The 20,772-nt window shown below is 46.0% G+C and overlaps 1 protein-coding gene across 1 annotated transcript in view; it reads left to right on the forward strand.

The window, feature by feature from the left end:
• Nucleotides 1-20,772, forward strand: part of LOC113407562 (axonemal dynein light chain domain-containing protein 1-like) — a 68,383-nt gene that overhangs the window by 13,219 nt on the left and 34,392 nt on the right. Inside the window, exons 3-13 of the mRNA XM_026656210.1 lie at nt 3,606-3,706; nt 4,398-4,506; nt 5,406-5,488; nt 6,579-6,635; nt 6,759-6,867; nt 7,677-7,798; nt 13,212-13,352; nt 14,897-15,001; nt 16,116-16,236; nt 18,632-18,733; nt 19,370-19,536. Coding sequence (XP_026511995.1) covers nt 3,606-3,706; nt 4,398-4,506; nt 5,406-5,488; nt 6,579-6,635; nt 6,759-6,867; nt 7,677-7,798; nt 13,212-13,352; nt 14,897-15,001; nt 16,116-16,236; nt 18,632-18,733; nt 19,370-19,536 — 1,217 coding nt within the window. The remainder of the gene's footprint in view (nt 1-3,605; nt 3,707-4,397; nt 4,507-5,405; nt 5,489-6,578; nt 6,636-6,758; nt 6,868-7,676; nt 7,799-13,211; nt 13,353-14,896; nt 15,002-16,115; nt 16,237-18,631; nt 18,734-19,369; nt 19,537-20,772) is intronic.

The raw sequence follows: 20,772 nt of genomic DNA on the forward strand, positions 1-20,772 counted from the left end.
CCAATCCTATTCAACTTATTCATAAATGATCTGGAGAAACAGTGAGGTGGCAAAGTTTGCAGATGATACTAAACTGCTCAAGATAGTTAAGACCAAAGCAGACTGTGAAGAACTTCAAAAAGATCTCACAAAACTAAGTGATTGGGCAACAAAATGTCAAATGAAATTTAATGTGGATAAATGTAAAGTAATGCACATTGGAAAAAATAACCCCAACTATACATACAATATGATGGGGGCTAATTTAGCTACAACAAGTCAGGAAAAAGATCTTGGAGTCACGTGGATAGTTCTCTGAAAATGTCCACGCAGTGTGCAGAGGTGGTCAAAAAAGCAAACAGGATGTTAGGAGTCATTAAAAAGGGGATAGAGAATAAGACTGAGAATATATTATTGCCCTTATATAAATCGATGGTACGCCCTCATCTCGAATACTGCGTACAGATGTGGTCTCCTCATCTCAAAAAAGATATACTGGCACTAGAAAAGGTTCAGAAAAGGGCAACTAAAATGATTAAGGGTTTGGAATGGGTCCCATATGAGGAGAGATTAAAGAGGCTAGGACTCTTCAGCTTGGAAAAGAGGAGACTAAGGGGGGATATGATAGAGGTATATAAAATCATGAGTGATGTGGAGAAAGTGGATAAGGAAAAGTTATTTACTTATTCCCATAATACAAGAACTAGGGGTCATCAAATGAAATTAATAGGCAGCAGGTTTAAAACAAATAAAAGGAAGTTCTTCACGCAGCGCACAGTCAACTTGTGAAACTCCTTACCTGAGGAGGTTGTGAAGGCTAGGACTATAACAGAGTTTAAAAGAGAACTGGATAAATTCATGGTGGTTAAGTCCATTAATGGCTATTAGCCAGGACGGGTAAGGAATGGTGTCCCTAGCCTCTGTCTGTCAGAGGGTGGAGATGGATGGCAGGAGAGAGATCACTTGATCATTGCCTGGTAGGTTCACTCCCTCTGGGGCACCTGGTATTGGACACTGTCGGTAGACAGGATACTGGGCTAGATGGACCTTTGGTCTGACTCGGTACGGCCTTTCTTATTTTCTTATGTTCTTATGACTATGTCCATGCATGGGCTGAGCCTGCAGCACTGCTGGTGCCAGTCAGGGATCCCTCTGGCCCTCAGAAGCGGCACAACCAGCCAGAACAGAGTGGGAGCCTGGCCCGCCCCAGCCAGACTCCTTCAGGACCCACATGCCTGGAGGGGCCCAGCAGGGCCGTCCGTAGACATTGTGGTGCCCTACGCAGCCCCCCCCCCATAGGGGGGGTCGGCTGGCCCCAGGCCAGGTGATTGCAGGGCAGGCCGGACCCTGCACTCATGGGGCAGCGGGAAGTGGAGTGACCTGGCCCCAGCCTGCTCCGCTCTGCTCCCCTGGCTCCCAGCCTTGGGACTGGGGGGGCAGGGGGGAACTGCCCCCCAGCACTCACCGGCGGGATGTAGCTCAGGGGAAGAGGTGGAGTGCGGGCGGGGCTGGGGCGAAAAAGCAGTGGGAAGAGGCGGAGCAGGGGCGGGGGCAGCTTTCCTGGCCGGCTCAGCTGGCCGGGGGATCGGGCTGGAGGCTGGAGCAGCAAGTCCGGATAATGGGGCCCCTTCTGAGTGTGGGCCCGGCGCCATGGTAAACCCAGTACTGCCTTCATGGAGCCGTGAGCACGGGTGTGTATTTGACATGGTTCTCCCCCCACCTCTTTATATATGCACACCTCATCCATGTCCCCAAAAAGTCACGGGACCTCCTCGTCAACTTCCTCCTAGCGATGGCCAAGGTGGCTGTCTATAACACCAGGGAGAGAATGTTGGCTGAGGGGGTTCTCTGCAACTGTGGGGCCTAATTCTGATCCTCCTTCCATTCACGCATCTGGGCAGAGTTCCTCTGGGCCACGTCCGCCTGGCTCCCTTGACACCTTTGAGGAATAGTGGGTGCTGTCCAGGGTTCTCTACTTGCTGTCCCCTTCAGGTTCCCTATTTTTGACCCTTTGACCGTCACACCCATCCTTGTTATTTTTTTCATTGTCCCCTGTAATTACTTGAGTTTCTGGACTCTCTGGATTCTCCCCATAGGCTGGGGGAGGGTCCTTTAGCTGTGGGTGGGCATCCACTTCCCCGGAACCCAGTAGGAACACCCTTTTGCAGCTGGCCGGCCTGACTTTGTCACACTACTGAAAGGTCAGCTGTGGATGTTTCCCAACCTCACAACATATCTCAGTAACAGATATAGCAATACTTCATAACTTCACATTCAATTATAGTACATACAATTCAACAGGATATTATGGTTCAACAGATCAAGACTTTTAAAATGATACCTCAGAAGGCATGCATTGTACAAAACATATCATAATCACATGATAATGGTGAATATGGGGGTTCCAGCATGCTACTTTGTGGTACTGAGTGTCACAGAGGTCCAGTTTGAGACATGTTGAGATGGCAGCTGGATGTTCAGGGAGAGATATTGGAGAAACACTGAGATGGATAGGGAGATGTGAAAGTCATCAGTATAGAGTTGATAGCAAACTCTGGAGAATGACTGAGAGAGTATGGAGGGATGGTAGAAAGGGATTGAGAACAAAGGGTCCTGTAGAACACTGGCAGAGAGAGGGAAGAAGGAAGAAGATGGGAAAGAGAGAGAGCAAATGGATGCCAAGTGATATGTGGCAGCAATGAACAGGGTGAAAAGACAAGATGGGGTCCCAGGCAAGAGTCTGTCATAAATGGGAAGAAGGGGACACAACTCCAAAATGTTCGGAACCACAGAACTATATAAACCAAGCCCTAATGTGGACTCATGGAAACCTGTCAATCAGACCCTCTGTATGCTATATTAGAGCCCTTTGTTTCTGGTTTTTATTTTGTTTAAAATTCCTAGGAAAGTTAGTGGTGTTTAGTACACGTATTTAAAAAAGGGGTGAAAATCAGTGGCAAAAATTAACTTCACAGTTTTCTGGGTAATTATTGGGATTAATAATGGGGAATGAGAGAACACAAAAAAACCCACCAGAAAATAGAGAAGAGGGCCAGTGGGTTAGCAGGAGAAATGGACAGGGACTATCACCCGGCTCCCTGTCCATCTTGCTCCCCCACTGCGCAGGGGAAGCAGATGTGGCTGCACTCAACAGCTGGGGCCAGCAGGGGGCTCTGTCCAACTGGGGGGCCAGGTTGCAGCCTTTCACTCCCTGTGGGCCTGTTGCTGCAGTGCTCAGGTGGTCTCAGCTGCTGGGACCAGACTTCCTGCCTGTCTGGCTGTCCCACTGTGCAACTATAGCAGTCACCAACCAGAGGTTACTCTCTTCTGTACAGGCACCCTGTGCCTGAATACTGAATTTTTCAGAGAAATTCAGTAAAAAGCAAAAATGGAGGGCCCTATGTGTGATATGTGTAAAATTGTTAGTGACCATTTTGCTGTTTGCCTTCTATTATGTAAATATTCCTAGTAATATCTCCCTGTTCTCTTTCTCTCTCTCTGAATGTCAATGCTATTGTTCTCTTCAGCCATCTGAGCATAGGCGACTCAGTTCTTTAGGTAACCCCTGGAATGACCTTTGACCTTAGGGTTTTCACTGAGAAGTGATATTTGTGCTTGCTGTTCAGGGGAGCATGCGTGTCCCAGATGGGCTCTGGCAACATCCCATTCGCAGGAACAAGTTCAGATACCTCATAGACCATCCCATCTGTCTGACGGGAGCTGGAAGGTAAGTGAACATGGGGTAAGGGAGATGGTGAAAGTGGAGAAAGATGAGGGCTGGGAACATCCCTACTCTTCATGTCTAATGGCTGTGATAACAAACACTCAAGTGTTGGCTGGGAAATAAACAAGTGGAAGTGCTGCCCAACAATCTGGAGAGATATTTCAGGGCAAGGTGTTTTCCTTTGAGGTCAGTAATTCTTTTTGGAATTACTCTTTTCCACAGGAGTCAAGTCTCACACATTTATATAATCCAGGATTGCTGTGAGGAAGCCCTGCCTATTTGTAATAGATTTGGAAGAGGATGCAGCTCTCCTATAGCCTTATGGCAGCTCCTTGTAATTTAACATTGCATTAGTGATGCCAGGGAAGTGGTAATGTTCCAATCATATGCTGTCCTTACCAGAAATTAGACACACACATATTTTGGCATATCAGTGGCAACAAGTCTGAAAAGCAACCCCCTGACCAGTGTTACTGCAGACAGTAGTTCCTGGCAGATTCAACTTCAATGAAATGATTAAGATGACTAAAAATATCAGTCTCACCCTTCGTTGGCCAAGTGTGATAAGATTCCAGGTACAGCCTTCATCAGGATGCACAGAATAATCCTCCCTTAGACTGTGATTAGCATTAGGAGAGAAGTGGAGTGCCTGGTGATGAGCTCAATGAATAAGCACTTTCCTCTATTTCCTCAGGGATGTCTCGTTTCTATATGACATAGCTGGAAAAGAAGATGGAAGAAAGATGTCTCCAGCAAGCCCTTTAGCTGAACCACATCGTTATGGTTCATCCATGACTAGTGCTGTGAGTGCTAAAGTTTGATAAATCTTTCTCATTTCATTTGAGCCCTTGAACATAGAGATCAAAAGGTTTCTTCACCAGTCTGAAACCCTGCTGATTCTTCTTTACCTTTCCCAGTATTAATGTATGCTTAAGAGCAAGATATTCATAATAATAGTCACTGTGGGAATGGTGGAAAGTGTAATTCAGTTACTCCCTTTCAGCCTGTCTCAGCTGGAGTGCTTGCAGAGAATGGTGCAAGAGCTCTGGTTTCGTGGGATTTCAGTTTAAACTCTATCAGGTCTAGCTTTTTCCAGCCATAATTATTTTAAGCAATAATATAGCCACACTAACCGTAAGGGGGGGCCACAGCGGTTCTTGCACGCATAACTGAACAGAATGCTGTGCTTCCATTTTGAACCCTTCCATTTTGGTGTGGCTATAAAGATTTTAAATTTGAACCAGCTTTAGGTGTAGATTTAGGGGCGGATTTTCATTTGCACTCTGCATTGCTCTAACTCTGTGAGAGTTTGGCTGATGTTGATCTGTGTTGGATTTAGGCCTGGTTTCCCACCCAGCACAGTCTTTTAATCTGTTACCCTTTGATCTAATAACTCACTGCTTTTTTTTGTGGCTATACAATTTCTTCAGCAGCAGAAAACCTCCCATCTCACAGTCGGAATTCAGACACACGTTTATTTTATGTCATTAATTTACATTTATTTTAGATTTGTGAAGTGAACCAATCATCCAGGTTCTAAATACATACATGGAGAAATGGGAAAGCAGTACAAAAAGCTTCTGCATAAGGCTTGCTCTCTAAGCAACCACAACAAATATCCCTTCTGGGGGATAGTGGGGGTTTGTGTGCAGCTTTTACCAATGCGTTTCATGTTCTGATGTCTCCGTTCTGTCCTTCGCAGACAAGTGTAGCAGATAGCCTGGTCCCTGAAGAATTTCACATAGTGAAGAACAAAGGAGTCCTGGGCTTGGAGTATTACGATGAGTGAGTGCTTGTATGGTTTACAGAGAATTCTCCTCAAGGTTTAATGGCCTGCCTTGCACTATAGAGTGGGGCAAGGTAACAAGGCCAAGAACACTGGCCAAATATATGCAACCTAATCAAGGGGTGAAGAGTATATAAAGTCTGGTTTAGCAGTTGTGTTAAGAGCATATCTAGAAAAACAGCTGCAGAAGAGATGTCAGGCAACACCTATCCCTGCAGAGCTGTCTGAGCAATGCTCTTACATCCATTGCTGTGTGATGGCTAAAGAGGGCCAAACCTCTCTTTTTTTTTCATTCCTCTGACTACCTCTCAAGAACTGGGCTGTCAAATGTATTTCTGGTTGGGTCTGAATGTGGCAGTAGAAATCTGATGAGACCACGGAATTACAGACATATAGGGTTGGAAGGGTCCTCAAGAGGTCATCTTGTCCAATCATTTGAGGGCAATGCTGAGAGACTCCTTAAAGTCTTTGTTGGCTTTTGTATGAGTTTAATTGGAGTGTGTCTGTCTTTTTACACTCTATCTACCTTTTAGAACTGCATTCTGCAATAAAGCTAGACAGGTTCTCTCATCCCACATAGTGGATCTTCAGTGCCGCAGTTGAAATCCTGAAGCTACCCCCTCAGGTTTTCCACCTTTTAGTCTTCCTAGCTGTGAGGCTTGAATTGAGTTCACCAAACCTTGACCAAAGAAGTCTAAAGAGAGCCCTTTTAAACCCTCAACACCATGCCTTAAATTTGTTGGAGTCTCATATTCTCTTCCTTCTTTCTCCATCAGGGAATAAAAGACTGAGATTAGGAATTAAATCCCAGACTTCTGAGTGGCAGGATATATAATGTTGTTAATATAAGTAATATTAATAATAATATTAGTATTGTGTTATACTTTTTTATTTATTTGTATTATGGTAGCACCCCAGACATGCACCACAAGTCCATTGTGCTATGTGCTGTACAAACACAGAACAAAAGGGCAGTCCCTTCCTCAAAGAGCTTACATTCTATACAGCACCTTTGAGGCAGTCCTGAATTCTACAGCTAAGCCAGAATATTGTCTGAGGCAGGTTTTAAAATTTATGTTTGTTTTACAGTAAATACACAACTCTACTTGAAGATAGTGAAAATAGATTGCGGCTATTCCCATCCATGTGAGTACTGCCCTGCACCACGTTGCTATTAGAAAAAGTGACAGTATGGATTTAATTTCTATGTAATACCTTGTAACATTTTATATAAACTAATGTCACTTCCTTTCTACCCTGGAATTTTAGGAAACCATCTGGGAGATTAGAGGTCATCCAGCTGATGAAGGTGATGGACACCATGCTGGAGAAGGCTGGAGTAGATGATGAGCAAATTGGGATAAAAGGACCTTCACAGGTAATGTCTTGTCAAAATCCTGAGAAATAACATCTCCTGTACTCTAGAGTTTATCCCCTGCAATATTTAAGGGGTCTCCCAGTTGTCTGATTCTAGTGCTATACGCTACTGTGGGTCTTCCTTCTCATCCTGGTACTACTAATGGAGACTGTTCCTTGTTGAGAGTACCCTCTTGGGATTTGGTCTGATTTATGAAGACTGACAGGTTGGCTCCAGGGCATTAGGTGTTGGACTTTCCTGGTGCAAATGTTGCCAACAGGGGACATGTTTTGAATGGCTAGTGTGAAAGAATTAAAGCAGCAGATTCCTGATCTCCTGATTGTGACTACAAAAGGAGACCGAACACTACTGATGCAAATTGACTGGAGATGTTAAATGCTGGGCTTTCAGAAGCCTGTCCAGGCTTGAAACAGGATGTCAGAGAATCTCCCTATCTTAGGGCTATCTTCAGGCATTCCATGTACAGAAATGGGGCAGATTTGGACATACAGGGTGAGATATTAAAAAGCACTCAGTATCTGCCTAACTGTTCCCATTGGAATTAACAGAAGGCTCCCATCGACTTTGATGGGAGCAGAGTTAGGCCAGTACTGAGCACTTTTGAAAACCGTACCATTGAACTCATGCACAATGACTCCTTCTCCAGTACACTCTACATTACCATTTTCTTCTGAAAAAGAAATCTATCACAAGGGTTTCGTTTTTTAAAATCAAACTTTGTCCAGGATTCCTTTATCCCAAAGTCATCGCTGTCAAAGAGTAAATTCCTTGACAAAGCCTGCAAAGATCCTGGTTTTGTTTTTTGCCAGTTGCACAATGTATTGGAGGTCCTGAAGACAGAGCAGAACATTTACAACATAGTGTTCCATGAGCTGATTCGACAGGTCAGTGTGGATTGTGCAGAGAGAGGAGAACTGCTTTCTAAGCTTAGGTGAGAATTCACAGAGTTCCCTTTCAGATTATGGCTGTGTTCTGACTAGCCTGGTATTTCATAAAACCATGTTGCCTCCAGGAATGTTAAGAATAATTAACTGTCACTCTTCTCCACACCACTGCCCTGTTCTCTATAAGTGATGTCTAGTGGGAGAAGTTGTGAGTAGGATAGTTGAGAGCTCCTTTGTGATCAAGGTTCTTACACCATTCTCTCAGGGTATGTCTACACTACGAAATTAGGTCGAATTTATAGAAGCCGGTTTTATAGAAATCGGTTTTATACAGTCGATTTTGTGTGTCCCCACATAAAATGCTCTAAGTGCATTAAGTCGGCGGACCGCGTCCACAGTACCGAGGCTAGTGTCGACTTCCGGAGCGTTGCACTGTGGGTAGCTATCCCACAGTTCCCGCAGTCTCCGCCGCCCATTGGAATTCTGGGTTGAGATCCCAATGCCTGATGATGCAAAAACAGTGTCGCGGGGGGTTCTGGGTACATGTCGTCAGGCCCCTCTCCCTCCGTCAGAGCAACGGCAGACAATTGATTCGCACCTTTTTACCTGGGTTACCTATGCAGACAACATACCACAGCAAGCATGGAGCCTGCTCAGCTCAGCTCCAGCTCACCGTCACCATATGTCATCTGGGTGCCGGCAGACGTGGTACTGCATTGCTACACAGCAGCAGCTAATTGCCTTTTGGCAGTAGACGGTGCAGTATGACTGGTAGCTGTCATTGGCTATCTTGGTGCTGGCAGACGTGGGGCTGCATTGCTATACAGCAGCAGCTCCTTGCCTTTTGGCAGTAGATGGTGTATTACGACTGGTATCCATTGTCGTCGTATTCCTCAGTAAGTTCGGTCAGAGGCACCTAGGCAGACATGTTTTGTCTCCTGGAGACTCAGTCCTGCCGGCAGTCCTATTGAACCGTCTTGATGATGATGGCTAGCAGTCGTAGTACAGCATCTTCTGCCAAGCACCCAGAAGATGCCAATGGCTATCAGTCATGCTGCACCGTCTGCTGCCAGCTTAAGATGTAAAAAATAGATGGACCAGATTTGTTCTGTATTCATTTGCTTCCCCCTCCCTCCGTGAAATCAACAGCCTGCTAAACCCAGGGTTTTGAGTTCAATCTTTGGGGGGGCCATTCTGTGTGACAGTTGTTTGTGTTTCTCCCTGATGCACAGCCACCTTTGTTGATTTTAATTCCCTGTAAGCCATGTCGTCACTCGCCCCTCCCTCCCTCCCTCCGTCAGACAATAGTTTCGCGCCTTTTTTCAGCCCAGACGCCATAGCACTGGGATCATGGAGCCCGCTCAGATCACCGCGGCAATTATGAGCACTACGAACACCACGCGCATTGTCCTGGAGTATATGCAGAGCCAGAACATGCCAAAGCAAAACCAGGCGAGGAGGCGATTGCGGCGATTGCAGCGATTGCAGCGCGGCGACGAGAGTGATGAGGACATTGACATGGACATAGACCTCTCACAAAGTACAGGCCCCAGTAATGTGCAAATCATGGTGTTACTGGGGCAGGTTCATGGCGTGGAACTCCGATTCTGGGCCCGGGAAACAAGCATAGACTGGTGGGACCACATCGTGTTGCAGGTGTGGGACGATTCCCAGTGGCTGCGAAACTTTCGCATGCGTAAGGGCACTTTCATGGAACTTTGTGACTTGCTTTCCCCTGCCCTGAAGCGCCAGAATACCAAGATGAGAGCAGCCCTCATAGTTGAGAAGCGAGTGGCGATAGCCCTGTGGAAGCTTGCAACGCCAGACAGCTACCAGTCAGTCGGGAATCAATTTGGAGTGGGCAAATCTACTGTGGGGGCTGCTGTGATCCAAGTAGCCAACGCAATCAAAGACCTGCTGATATCAAGGGTAGTGACTCTGGGAAACGTGCAGGTCATAGTGGATGGCTTTGCTGCAATGGGATTCCCAAACTGTGGTGGGGCGATAGATGGAACCCATATCCCTATCTTGGCACTGGAGCACCAAGCCACCGAGTACATAAACCGCAAGGGGTACTTTTCAATGCTGCTGCAAGCCCTGGTGGATCACAAGGGACGTTTCACTAACATCAAAGTGGGATGGCCGGGAAAGGGACATGATGCTCGTGTCTTCAGGAACTCTGGTCTGTTTCAAAAGCTGGAGGAAGGGACTTTCTTCCCAGACCAGAAAATAACCGTTGGGGATGTTGAAATGCCTATCGTTATCCTTGGGGACCCAGCCTACCCCTTAATGCTATGGCTCATGAAGCCGTACACAGGCAACCTGGACAGTAGTCAGGACCTGTTCAACTATAGGCTGAGCAAGTGCCAAATGGTGGTGGAATGTGCATTTGGACGTTTAAAAGCGCGCTGGCGCAGTTTACTGACTCGGATAGACCTCAGCGAAGCCAATATTCCAATTGTTATTGCTGCTTGCTGTGCGCTCCACAATATCTGTGAGAGTAAGGGGGAGACATTTATGGTGGGATCGGAGGTTGAGGCAAATCGCCTGGCCGCTGATTACGCGCAGCCAGACACCAGGGCGGTTAGAAGAGTACAGCAGGGCGCGGTGCGCATCAGAGAAGCTTTGAAAACGAGTTTTGTGACTGGCCAGGCTACGGTGTGAAACTTCTGTTTGTTTCTCCTTGATGAACCCTTCACTCTACTTCCCTGTAAACTAACCACCCTCCTCTCCCCCCTTCGAGCACTGCTTGCAGAGGTAATAAAGTCATTGTTACTTCACATTCATGCATTCTTTATTAATTCATCACACAACTAAGGGGATAACTGCCAAGGTAGCCCAGGAGGGGTGGGGGAGGAGGGAAGGAAAAGGACACACTGCAGTTTAAAACTTTAAAACTTTAACACTTATTGAAGGCCAGCCTTCTGATGCTTGGGCAGTCATCTGGGGTGGAGTGACTGGGTGGCCGGAGGCCCCCCCACCGCGTTCTTGGGCGTCTGGGTGAGGAGGCTATGGAACTTGGGGAGGAGGGCTGTTGGTTACACAGGGGCTGTAGTGGCGGTCTCTGCTCCTGCTGCCTTTCCTGCAGCTCAACCATATGCTGGAGCATATCAGTTTGATGCTCCAGCAGCCGGAGCATCGACTCTTGCCTTCTGTCAGCAAGCTGACGCCACCTATCCTCTTCAGCCCGCCACTTGCTCGATTCAGCCCGCGATTCAGCCCGCCACCTCTCCTCTCGTTCGTATTGTGCTTTTTTGCACTCTGACATTGACTGCCTCCATGCATTCTGCTGTGCCCTGTCAGCGTGGGAGGACATCTGGAGCTCCGAGAATATATCATCCCGAGTCCACCGTTTTCTCCTTCTAATCTTCACTAGCCTCTGTGAAGGAGAAACATTTGCAGCTGGTGGAGGAGAAGGGAGAGGTGGTTAAAAAAGGCACATTTTAGAGAACAATGGGTACAATCTTTCACGTTAAATTTTGCTGTTCACATTACACAGCACATGTGCTTTCGTTACAAGGTCGCATTTTTCCTCTTATATTGAGGGCCTGCCGGTTTGGTGTGAGAGATCACTCACGCAGTGCCAGGCAACAGATTTCGGCTTGCAGGCAGCCATGGTAAGCCACAGTCTTTTGGCTTTTTTAACCTTCTTAACATGTGGGAATGGTTTCAAACAGTAGCACCCTCATTTCCCATACCAAGCACCCGTTGGGTTGGCCATTTAAAATGGGTTTGCAATGTAAAAGGAGGGGCTGCGGTTTCCGGGTTAACATGCAGCACAAACCCAACTACCCCACCCCACACACCCAATTCTCTGGGATGATCACTTCACCCCTCCCCCCCACCACGTGGCTAACAGCGGGGAACATTTCTGTTTAGCCGAGCAGGAACGGGCACCTCTGAATGTCCCCTTAATAAAATCACCCCATTTCAACCAGGTGACCGTGAATGATATCACTCTCCTGAGGATAACAAAGAGAGATAAGGAATGGATGTTGTCTGCATGCCAGCAAACACCGGGACCATACGCTGCCATGCTTTGTTATGCAATGATTCCAGACTACGTGGTACTGGCCTGGCGTGGTAAAGTGTCCTACCATGGCAGACGGGATAAGGCAGCCCTCCCCAGAAACCTTTTGCAAAGGCTTTGGGAGTACATGAAGGAGAGCTTTCTGGAGATGTCCCTGGAGGATTTCCGCTCCATCTCCATACACGTTAACAGACTTTTCCAGTAGCTGTACTGGTCGTGATTGCCAGGGCAAATTAATCATTAATCATTAAACACGCTTGCTTTTAAACCATGTGTAATATTTACAAAGGTACACTCACCAGAGGTCCCTTGTGTGCCCTCAGGGTCTGGGAGCACGCCTTGGGTGAGTTCGGGGGTTACTGGTTCCAGGTCCAGGGTGATAAACATATCCTGGCTGTTGGGGAAACCGGTTTCTCCGCTTCCTTGCTGTGAGCTATCTTCACTGTCTTCATCATCATCTTCTGCGTACCCCGAACCCGCTTCCCTGTTGCGTGATTCTCCATTGATGGAGTCAAAGCACACGTTTGGGGTAGTCGTGGCTGCACCCCCTAGCATGGCATGCAGCTCCGCGTAGAAGCGGCATGTTTGTGGCTCTGGCCCTGGACCTTCCGTTTGCCTTTCTGGCTTTGTGGTAGGCTTGCCTTAGCTCCTTAATTTTCACGCGGCACTGCTGTGCATCCCTGTTATGGCCTCTGTCCTTCATGGCCTTTGAGACTTTTTCTAATATTTTGCCATTTTGTTTACTGCTACGGAGTTCAGCTAGCACTGATTCGTCTCCCCATATGGCAAGCAGATCCCGTACCTCCCGTTCTGTCCATGCTGGAGCTCTTTTGCGATCCTGGGACTCCATCATGGTTACCTGTGCTGATGAGCTCTGCGTGGTCACCTGTGCTCTCCATGCTGGGCAAACAGGAAATGAAATTCAAAAGTTCGCGGGGCTTTTCCTGTCTACCTGGTCAGTGCATCTGAGTTGAGAGTGCTGTCCAGAGCGGTCACAATGAAGCACTGTGGGATAGCTCCCGGAGGCCAATAACGTCGAATTCCGTCCACACTACCCCAGATCCGATCCGCAAAGGCCGATTTTAGCGCTAATCCCCTCTTCGGAGGTGGAGTAAAGAAACCGGTTTAAAGGGCCCTTTAAGTCGAAAAAAAGGGCTTCGTAGTGTGGACGTGTCCAGGCTTAATTTGATTTAACGCTGCTAAATTGGACCTAAACTCGTAGTGTAGACCAGGCCTCAGAGATCCTGTATTTGGCACAACTGAATAATCCTAGAATGTTAAAATCCTGGCTTCAAATGCTACGAAGTTTATATTATAGAAATTTCCATACTCAGTGGAAAGAGGACCCTCTTATTAGATACTGGATTAGGAGGTGTGATTCTCAGAAAGGTAAGACAATTTTCCCAGTTTACTGTCTCTTTCTATTACAGGCAGAGGTATGTGAATCTGCTGGATCGAATCCCCCAACAGATGAGAAACCTTTACAAAGAAATGATGGCGCAACGAGTAATGGACAGGCACATTACAGAAGAGTTATACAACTTCAAGGAATCTGTTGGACAGTTGACCAGGTCTGAATCATGATTGATCCTCAGAAATCTACTTTCTGTGCAGTAGATTTGTTGGGTGTGCTGCTTGTCCATGGTTTCTGCTCCCATGTTGTATGCTGTGGGTCAGAGCAATATTGACCGTCTCACAACTGTCTTACCTCTTATGCAAAGCTTTCCCCTCACATTCTTAGTACTAGTCCTGTAGAACTGTAGCATAGGATGGCAGCAAAGTCTCTTCCCTTTCTTCAAATCAGGGTGGATAACAATCAATGATTATTTAAAAAAATTAAAAACTCACATTTGTTTTAAATTTAAATTGAACTTTCTTTAAATTGAATTGAAAAATAAACCTATTTAAAAATAAATTTGAAATAATGATAGCCTATGTTAAGATCTAAGTGAATTATAATCTATTTAAATAATTTAAATTAAATACAAAAATATTAAGTAGTGAATATTTGCTGCCAAGTTTTAAAGAAAGTCAAACCATTGAGCTGATGGTAGTCACTTGCTAGGAATCTAGAACCAACATATGAAGTGTTAAATTAGCTTTTGACAGCAGTAGCCTCTTCTGCTTGTTCAGAGAGAATATTTTCTTCATTTTAGTTTATTCGGGTAGTTCAGTTCAATGACTAGTTCATTCAAAGTTAAAAAACCACTTGGGAGTTGAAAAAGCAGGAAAGCTTGTTTTTCTCTTCCAAGCTATGAATAAAAACGAGGTGTGAGAGGATGAGATTTACTAGTTCTAAAATGTTGAAGGACCTGGTGACCAGAAACAGTCAGTTCAATTCATTAAATACAAATAATACCTTCTTTGTTTAATAAATTGGTTAATTTTAAATGCAAAACTTATTTTGATAAACTTTTTGATTTTTTGGGGGCATATTTCAACATATTTAAAATAGTTTAATTCATAAATAAAATGCTGTTTTGGTGCATTTTTAATTGAATTTGAATTTCCATCGAAACAGAGCTTGACACAAATCACAAGTAAATAATTAATCATCATCTAGTAAGTACGAAATGCATCATTCACCATTTTCTAACTTAAAAAATGGAAAGCTAAGAATCAGAATAAATGTACGGTAAGCTATATTATTGCTTAAATAAATGTGTATAGGTATGGTGTATCTTCCTTGAAGCACTAAACTTAGTGTAAGGACTATATTTAGTTGCAAATCAATATGTTTTCTGTTACCGATCAATGAGAATCAACCTTTCTTTAGGAAAATAACTAAAAAGTACTATGATTTAAATCAAGGTTTTCTGCTTGCTAATTTCAATCATGATTAAAATCAGTGATTTAAATAGCTTTGATTTAAATCCATGCATCTTGTTTGAAATGTTATGCAAAACTGTCTGCAGAGGGAGAGCTTTAAGCAAAATGTGTGCACAAGAAGACCATAGAGTTTTGTGTGCACTGGAAGGACATAGATGAGATGATTGGCTGTTTGCGGAAGGGAAGCACACAAGACAGCTAAGGGCACTCTAGATTGAGATTGGCAGGTTGACTGAATTGTTCTGATTGCAGCAGGCTGTGAAATGACTGTTCTATGCTATTCCAGTGAGCTATGCGAGGTCCGAGAACATGACTTCAGGGTGACGAGAGAAGCAGAACGGGCCCATGAGGAGCTGGCTGATGCAGTGCGGGACGCTGAGCTGAATGCAAAGTGAGTTCCTTCAGCCCAGGGAAGGTTGGAGCGCAGGCAACATTTGTGAAGCAATATGATGTCTTTGAGTTGAAGGCAAAGCACATACTTCTTCTATTGTCTCACAGGTGATGTGGCACAGTGTTTACTCTCTATGGGAAGGGATGTGACACACTGATTTCTCTCTCTTTAGGGCATTGTAGAGATGGTGTGGAATATTGATTTCTCTCTCTGTGTGGGAAACTGGTTATTTCTGTGCAGTATATCCAACCCAGTATACTGCACAGAAATTTCTCTAAATAGTGCCAAATTTCTCAAAGGGATAAGTTGTTTTAATGTTTCAAGTTTTAACCATTAAAAGTCCTTTGTATTTTTGTCTGTGTATTTTCACATTTTAATGATTTTTACTAAGTACTGCCCCCTCCTTGTCCTCCTAGTTCTGAGTTCCCTGTCTCTTGACAGTCTGCAAAAAACATTACAGACCTCATCAGGTCTCAATCTCTGAGGGGCCAACTGGTGCAGAGTGTGTCAGACTCCTGCATTGAGTTCTGAAACACCTGACCTAGGGAAGGTTGCATTATGAATAGAACAGTCAGCCTAAGCCCAGCACAGACTTGTCTCCAGACTTGTTGGGAACTCACAATGGGAATATCAGTAAAAGGGCTTATTTGGGATTCAGGGAAAGGAGCTGTGGATTGGCGGGCCTGTGGAGTGTGGTAATTGAGGAAAGAGATCTGGCTGAAGCAGGTATCTGAGAAATGTTTGGGAGCTGTGAGAAAGATAAAAAACTAGGTTAGGAGGAGGGGGATGTGGATTCCAGTAGTGTACCTCTGTCATCTTCTATGCAGTGTAGTTGTAGCCATATCAGTCCCAGGATATTAGAGAAACAAGATGGATGAGGTAATATCTTTTATTGGACCAACTTTTGTTGGTGAGATAGACCAGCTTTGGAGCCACACAGAGCTCTTCTTCAGGTCTGGGAAAGGTACTCCAATTAAAATGTAATAAATTAAGTAAACTTATGCTAAACAATCTGTTCCACCTTGCATTTAGCTTGTCTCTCTCACCAAGAGAAATTGGTCCAATAAAAGATATTACTTCAGCCACACCTTGTCTTTCTGTCTTCTTCTCTCAGTCTTGTGGAAGAATATCGTGAGTTGTATGAGTTACAAAGAGCGAGGCTTGAGACCCAGCTGCTCCAGTTAACCCAAGAGAAAGAAATCTGGAGCTCAGCTACATATGACCTGGCAATGAAGGTAGGTACAGACAGCATCATGGAGGACACTGCCTTACTGCAGGATACAAACCATTGTAACCAAAACTCCTGCTCCAGGATTTCCAAAGCAGGTTTTGTTTAACTGAAATCTTGTACTCCCAGACCTGCCAAGACTGCTTTTCCCAGGGGCCTACTGCTTTTTGGCCCTTTTAACTGTGGAAACTGACAGATATATATTGCTTTTTCTGGTGCTGATCTTCAGGCTCAGTGCTAGAGGATTTCATATGAAATCAGAGAGTGGCTTGTGTATTTTCAGAAATAGTGTCACTAAAATGCTTCCTTGACTTTTCTCAAAGTTTAGATTATCCAACCCAGATTCCCTAGACTCTTTCTGTAATTTCAAGACTATATTTTACTTTTTTTTTCTACTGTGTCCACATTTGTGATCTCTTATTTTATCCCATTCAAGTTTAACATTTGCTGTGAGAACTTCTTGGAGTTGCCTGGTAGTTTTTCAGGTTCTTCCTTAGGATGAGGCAGCAATAGTTCTGCAGAAACAGAGTGGGAACACTTTTTTTTTGGCTCTCCGAGTTTCCCATGGACAACATTACTAGTCCTTCAAAGTACATCTGTTCAGAATTATTGAAAATGGCTTGATATTTTTACATTTCCTTTTGATATTTTTCCTTTTAAGAGATTATTAGTGGCCATATTCTTCCACTCTTGCTCATCCTGAGTAGTACCTTACTTCATCTCTTGAGGACTATTTTTACCAAGAAAAATACAATATTGGAAATATGGTACAGACATTTTTATTGGTATATTTGGTACCTATCATAAATGCCAAATGTGGTTTCTGTTACAGTTTAACTTTAAAAGGCACATTATCCTGATGGTTTGTGCCTGAATTTGAGTAGGTTAATGCAAATTTACAATCTATTGTTATTTGACCAAGGTTATTGCCTTCCAGAGAGCTCCACGAAGTTTCAAACCATGGGCTTTAGTGTTCTACTGCTGCTTTTACATACAGGAGCCATCTGCTGGGATGTAATTGAGCATGGGCTCACCATTGTTACTTATAAAATACTTGGATACCTTGCATATCATGTGGAATAAAAGCCAAAAGTTGCTGAGCAGTCCTTTAAATCTCCATCCCTACTTGCTGGGATATGTTGGGCTTTGGCCATCCTCCATCACACAGTGAGGCATTCTAAGGAGGTTCCTGCTGGCGTTTAAGCTCAAGCGAGGTAGTGTGGTAAGGAAGTTCTCTCCTCCTCAAGGAGTGTACTTGGATTGTTAGGTTGTGGATCAAACCAATGACAGTAGGTGGCTTTACCACACACTTTGGTTCTGCTGTTGTCGCATGCTTTTCATTTATTTGCTATGGTGGCCATTGGCACTTAGGTAGCCATTTTTTATGGAGTTCTGTTCTACAAACTGTACTCTGTGAGGCCTGTAACAGCAACGTCTATTCAGATCTTTCACTCCAGATAGCAAGGCTGTAGTGTGTCTGGTGATGAGGGGAGACAATTGTCCAGGGCCTGGGTTTGTAGTGGAAGGTGGGCCTCTCAGTGGGTCTGCACAGCATGGGAAAGGGCCAGGAAATACAGTAAGAGACTGGTCTGTATTTCCTGGCCCTTTCCCATGCCATGAGTCAGGGTTAAAATGGTATGCTGTGGGTCAGTACTCACCAACCACTTTGGACAGGGACAGTCTGCCAGTGTTTGGGTACAGCACCTAGCAATAATATGTGCAGCAGGAGGAGTTCACCTGCTCCAGTGGGGAGTCAGCCAGGAGCAGGTGTTGGGGAGACACAACGAGCGCTCACTGTGACAGCAGAAGGGCAGTCCTGGGCCATCCTGAGCCACCTGATAAGCCAGACAGGGCAAAAAGAGGCAACAATGGAGCAGGGGGCTAAAACAGTGAGGAGCAGAGACAAGGTAGTGAAAGAATTGGAGAGAGCCAAGGGAAAGGGACTGAGAACAACAGCAAAAGTAGATGTGGGGTGTTTGAAAGAAAAATGAGATGGGGCAGATATATGAGGGGAGCACCAAATGGAAGGAGTAACCCCAAGCGGGGAGCAGAGACAAGGAAAAGCAAGGGCAGTAAAACATTGATGGGAAACAGACTCAAGGTGAGAGGGTGAGTCCTGCAGTGGAGGAGGCAGGGCTGGAAGAGATAGCTGCCTCTCTGGGGGCATGGGGTCACTGTAGGGGACAGGTCACAGGAAGGCAGAAGACTACTTGTCCTGGCCCTGTAAATCCTGTCACAGCTCTGCCCATAGTCTCTTTTAGCTTAGGGAGTGCTAGTGTGAAGTCAGCTTTTCAAGGTATGTTTCTTACACAGTGGAGCTTGGGTCAGTTATCTCCCGGGTTGTTCTCTAACCTCCTCACCACTCCCAAAAAAGCCGGTATAAATAACTGTGTTCCTTGCAGGTGATCGAAAGAAACCAGCTCACGTTGTCTCGCAAGCTCTATGTCAGTGAAAAGGCATGGACCAAAGTCATCAGACACTTCATAGTGCTTCAGGCATCACAGGTAGAGTCCTTTTTGTGATGTATGACTATGGTGTGGAGAAGGCTATGTTTGGAGAGCTTGTGTCTGTGCAGGGTCCATCTGTCTCAGTGCAGAATTTCATGCTTCCCGGTTACTATTTGAACTTTAAAGTTTTGGCTCAGGTTTGAATGAACAGTATGGTTTGAATAGGTTCTCTATCTCCCCTCTCTCTTTCTCTCTGTTCCTCTCCCTGCTGTTCCTTTTTCTCCCCTCCCGTCGCTCTGTCCTCAACTCTCTTCATCTCTCTGTTTTCCCTTCTCTTCATGGCTTTTCCTACTTCGCTCCCTCTGTTCATCCTCAGAAGACCAAGCCAAATCAATGCTAGTGTAATTGTGTCCTCAGCAGTGCTGGCCTTGCACATTTGCCTTCTGATGTTTCAGCACAAATAGAAAACTCAGGTGCTGAGCTGAGTCATGTGTGCCTCAGTCCTAATGCCACTAGTGAAATGTCCAGCTCCCAAGGTCATTGTGTATGCTGTGGAACTGCAGAACATTTTCCAGCTAGCAGTCTGTGAAGTGGGTACTTCTTCAGACAGCTGAGTGGTCATTGTTCTGATCCCAGTGAAATGGAAGGTCCCTTGCCTTATGGCTCTCCCATTCTTTCTTATGATGCACACAGGACACAGCAGACCTTTCCGATTTGCAGGAGATGACTGAGCAGTTCAGGGAGCTGTTGGACCGCATTGGGGTTGAAGTGGAACATGCTGAAAACTCCAGCAGGGAGAAGCTGCGAATGGTTCAGAATGGCCTCACCAAGTGGATGCAGTACTTCCAGGACAATGTTTTGTGAGTGTCCAGGAGTGATTGTTTAATTTGGGCAGTGGTACACTAGCTACCTCCACCACCTTTATGTGACAGAAAATTGCAGTGCACCAAACCTGGCAGCCCGTACTCAGGCAAGCAGGGACGGCTCTAGGCACCAGCAAAGCAAGCACGTGCTTGGGGCAGCCCATTTGCAGGGGCGGCAGGGATCCAGCATGGGAGCTGAGAACCAACAGGGGGACCTGGGAGCTGTAGTTCCTTGGTTAGCTCCCTGCCTATAGAGCCTGCCCTGGAGCAGGGAAAGAACTACATTTCCCAGCATTCCCTTGGCCACTACCAACAGGAAAGAGGGGGAGGGAGTGAGGAAGCTGAGACCTCATGCTGCAGCCTGCTGTGAATGGAGAGCTGCACTGGGAAGGGCAGGGATACCATATTTTAACATTCAGAAAATAGGACACTCCACAGGGAGGGAGGGTAGCCCCACCCTGCCACCATCCACTCCGTCTGACTGCCCCCCACAGAAACCCCAACCCATGCAACCCCCCCTGCTCCCTGTCCCCTGATCACCCCCTCCCAGGACCCCTGCCCCTAACTGCCCCCCAGGACCCCACCCCCTATCTAAGCGCCGCTGCTCCTTGTCCCCTGATTGCCCCCTCCTGGGACCCCTGCCCCTAACTGCCCCTTGGGACCCCATCTAAGCCTCCCTTCTCCTTGTCCCCAACTGCCCCCTCCTGAGACCCCCCCAACTTCCGCCCTAGGACCCCACACCCTACCTGTCCCCTGACAAACCCCCGGGACTCCCATGCCTATTCAACCGCTGCCTGTCCCCTGACTGCCCCCCCAAACCGCTGACCCATCTAACCCCCCTTCTCCCTGCCCCTGACTGCCCCCCCGAACCTCCACCCCATCCAACCCCCCAGCCCCCTTACCATGCCACTCAGACCAGCGTGTCTGGCTCCGCGCAACGCCAGACACACTGCTGCATACATGCTGCCGTGCTCCCCCGCAGAGCCACAGCCCCCTTCCTCCCCCCCCCAGCACCTGCCTTCCAGATTTGAACACCTCAAAATTCAGGAGTGCTCAAGCTCAGTTTGGGCAGCTGTTACTTCATTTCTCCCAAAACAAATATACTGATCCACTGTAACTTGCTGTAGAAAAAGTAGGATAAAATTGAGCAAGAAATGCTTCCCAGTGGTTATTAGGACTGGAATTGCTATTTTCAACAGCCATTGCGTTTTTGTTTGTTTGTTTGTTTGTTTA

Source organism: Terrapene carolina, unplaced genomic scaffold, assembly GCF_002925995.2.
Source record: "Terrapene carolina triunguis isolate 2854851 unplaced genomic scaffold, T_m_triunguis-2.0 Scaffold212, whole genome shotgun sequence".
In the NCBI taxonomy this organism is placed as follows: Eukaryota; Metazoa; Chordata; order Testudines; family Emydidae; genus Terrapene; species Terrapene triunguis.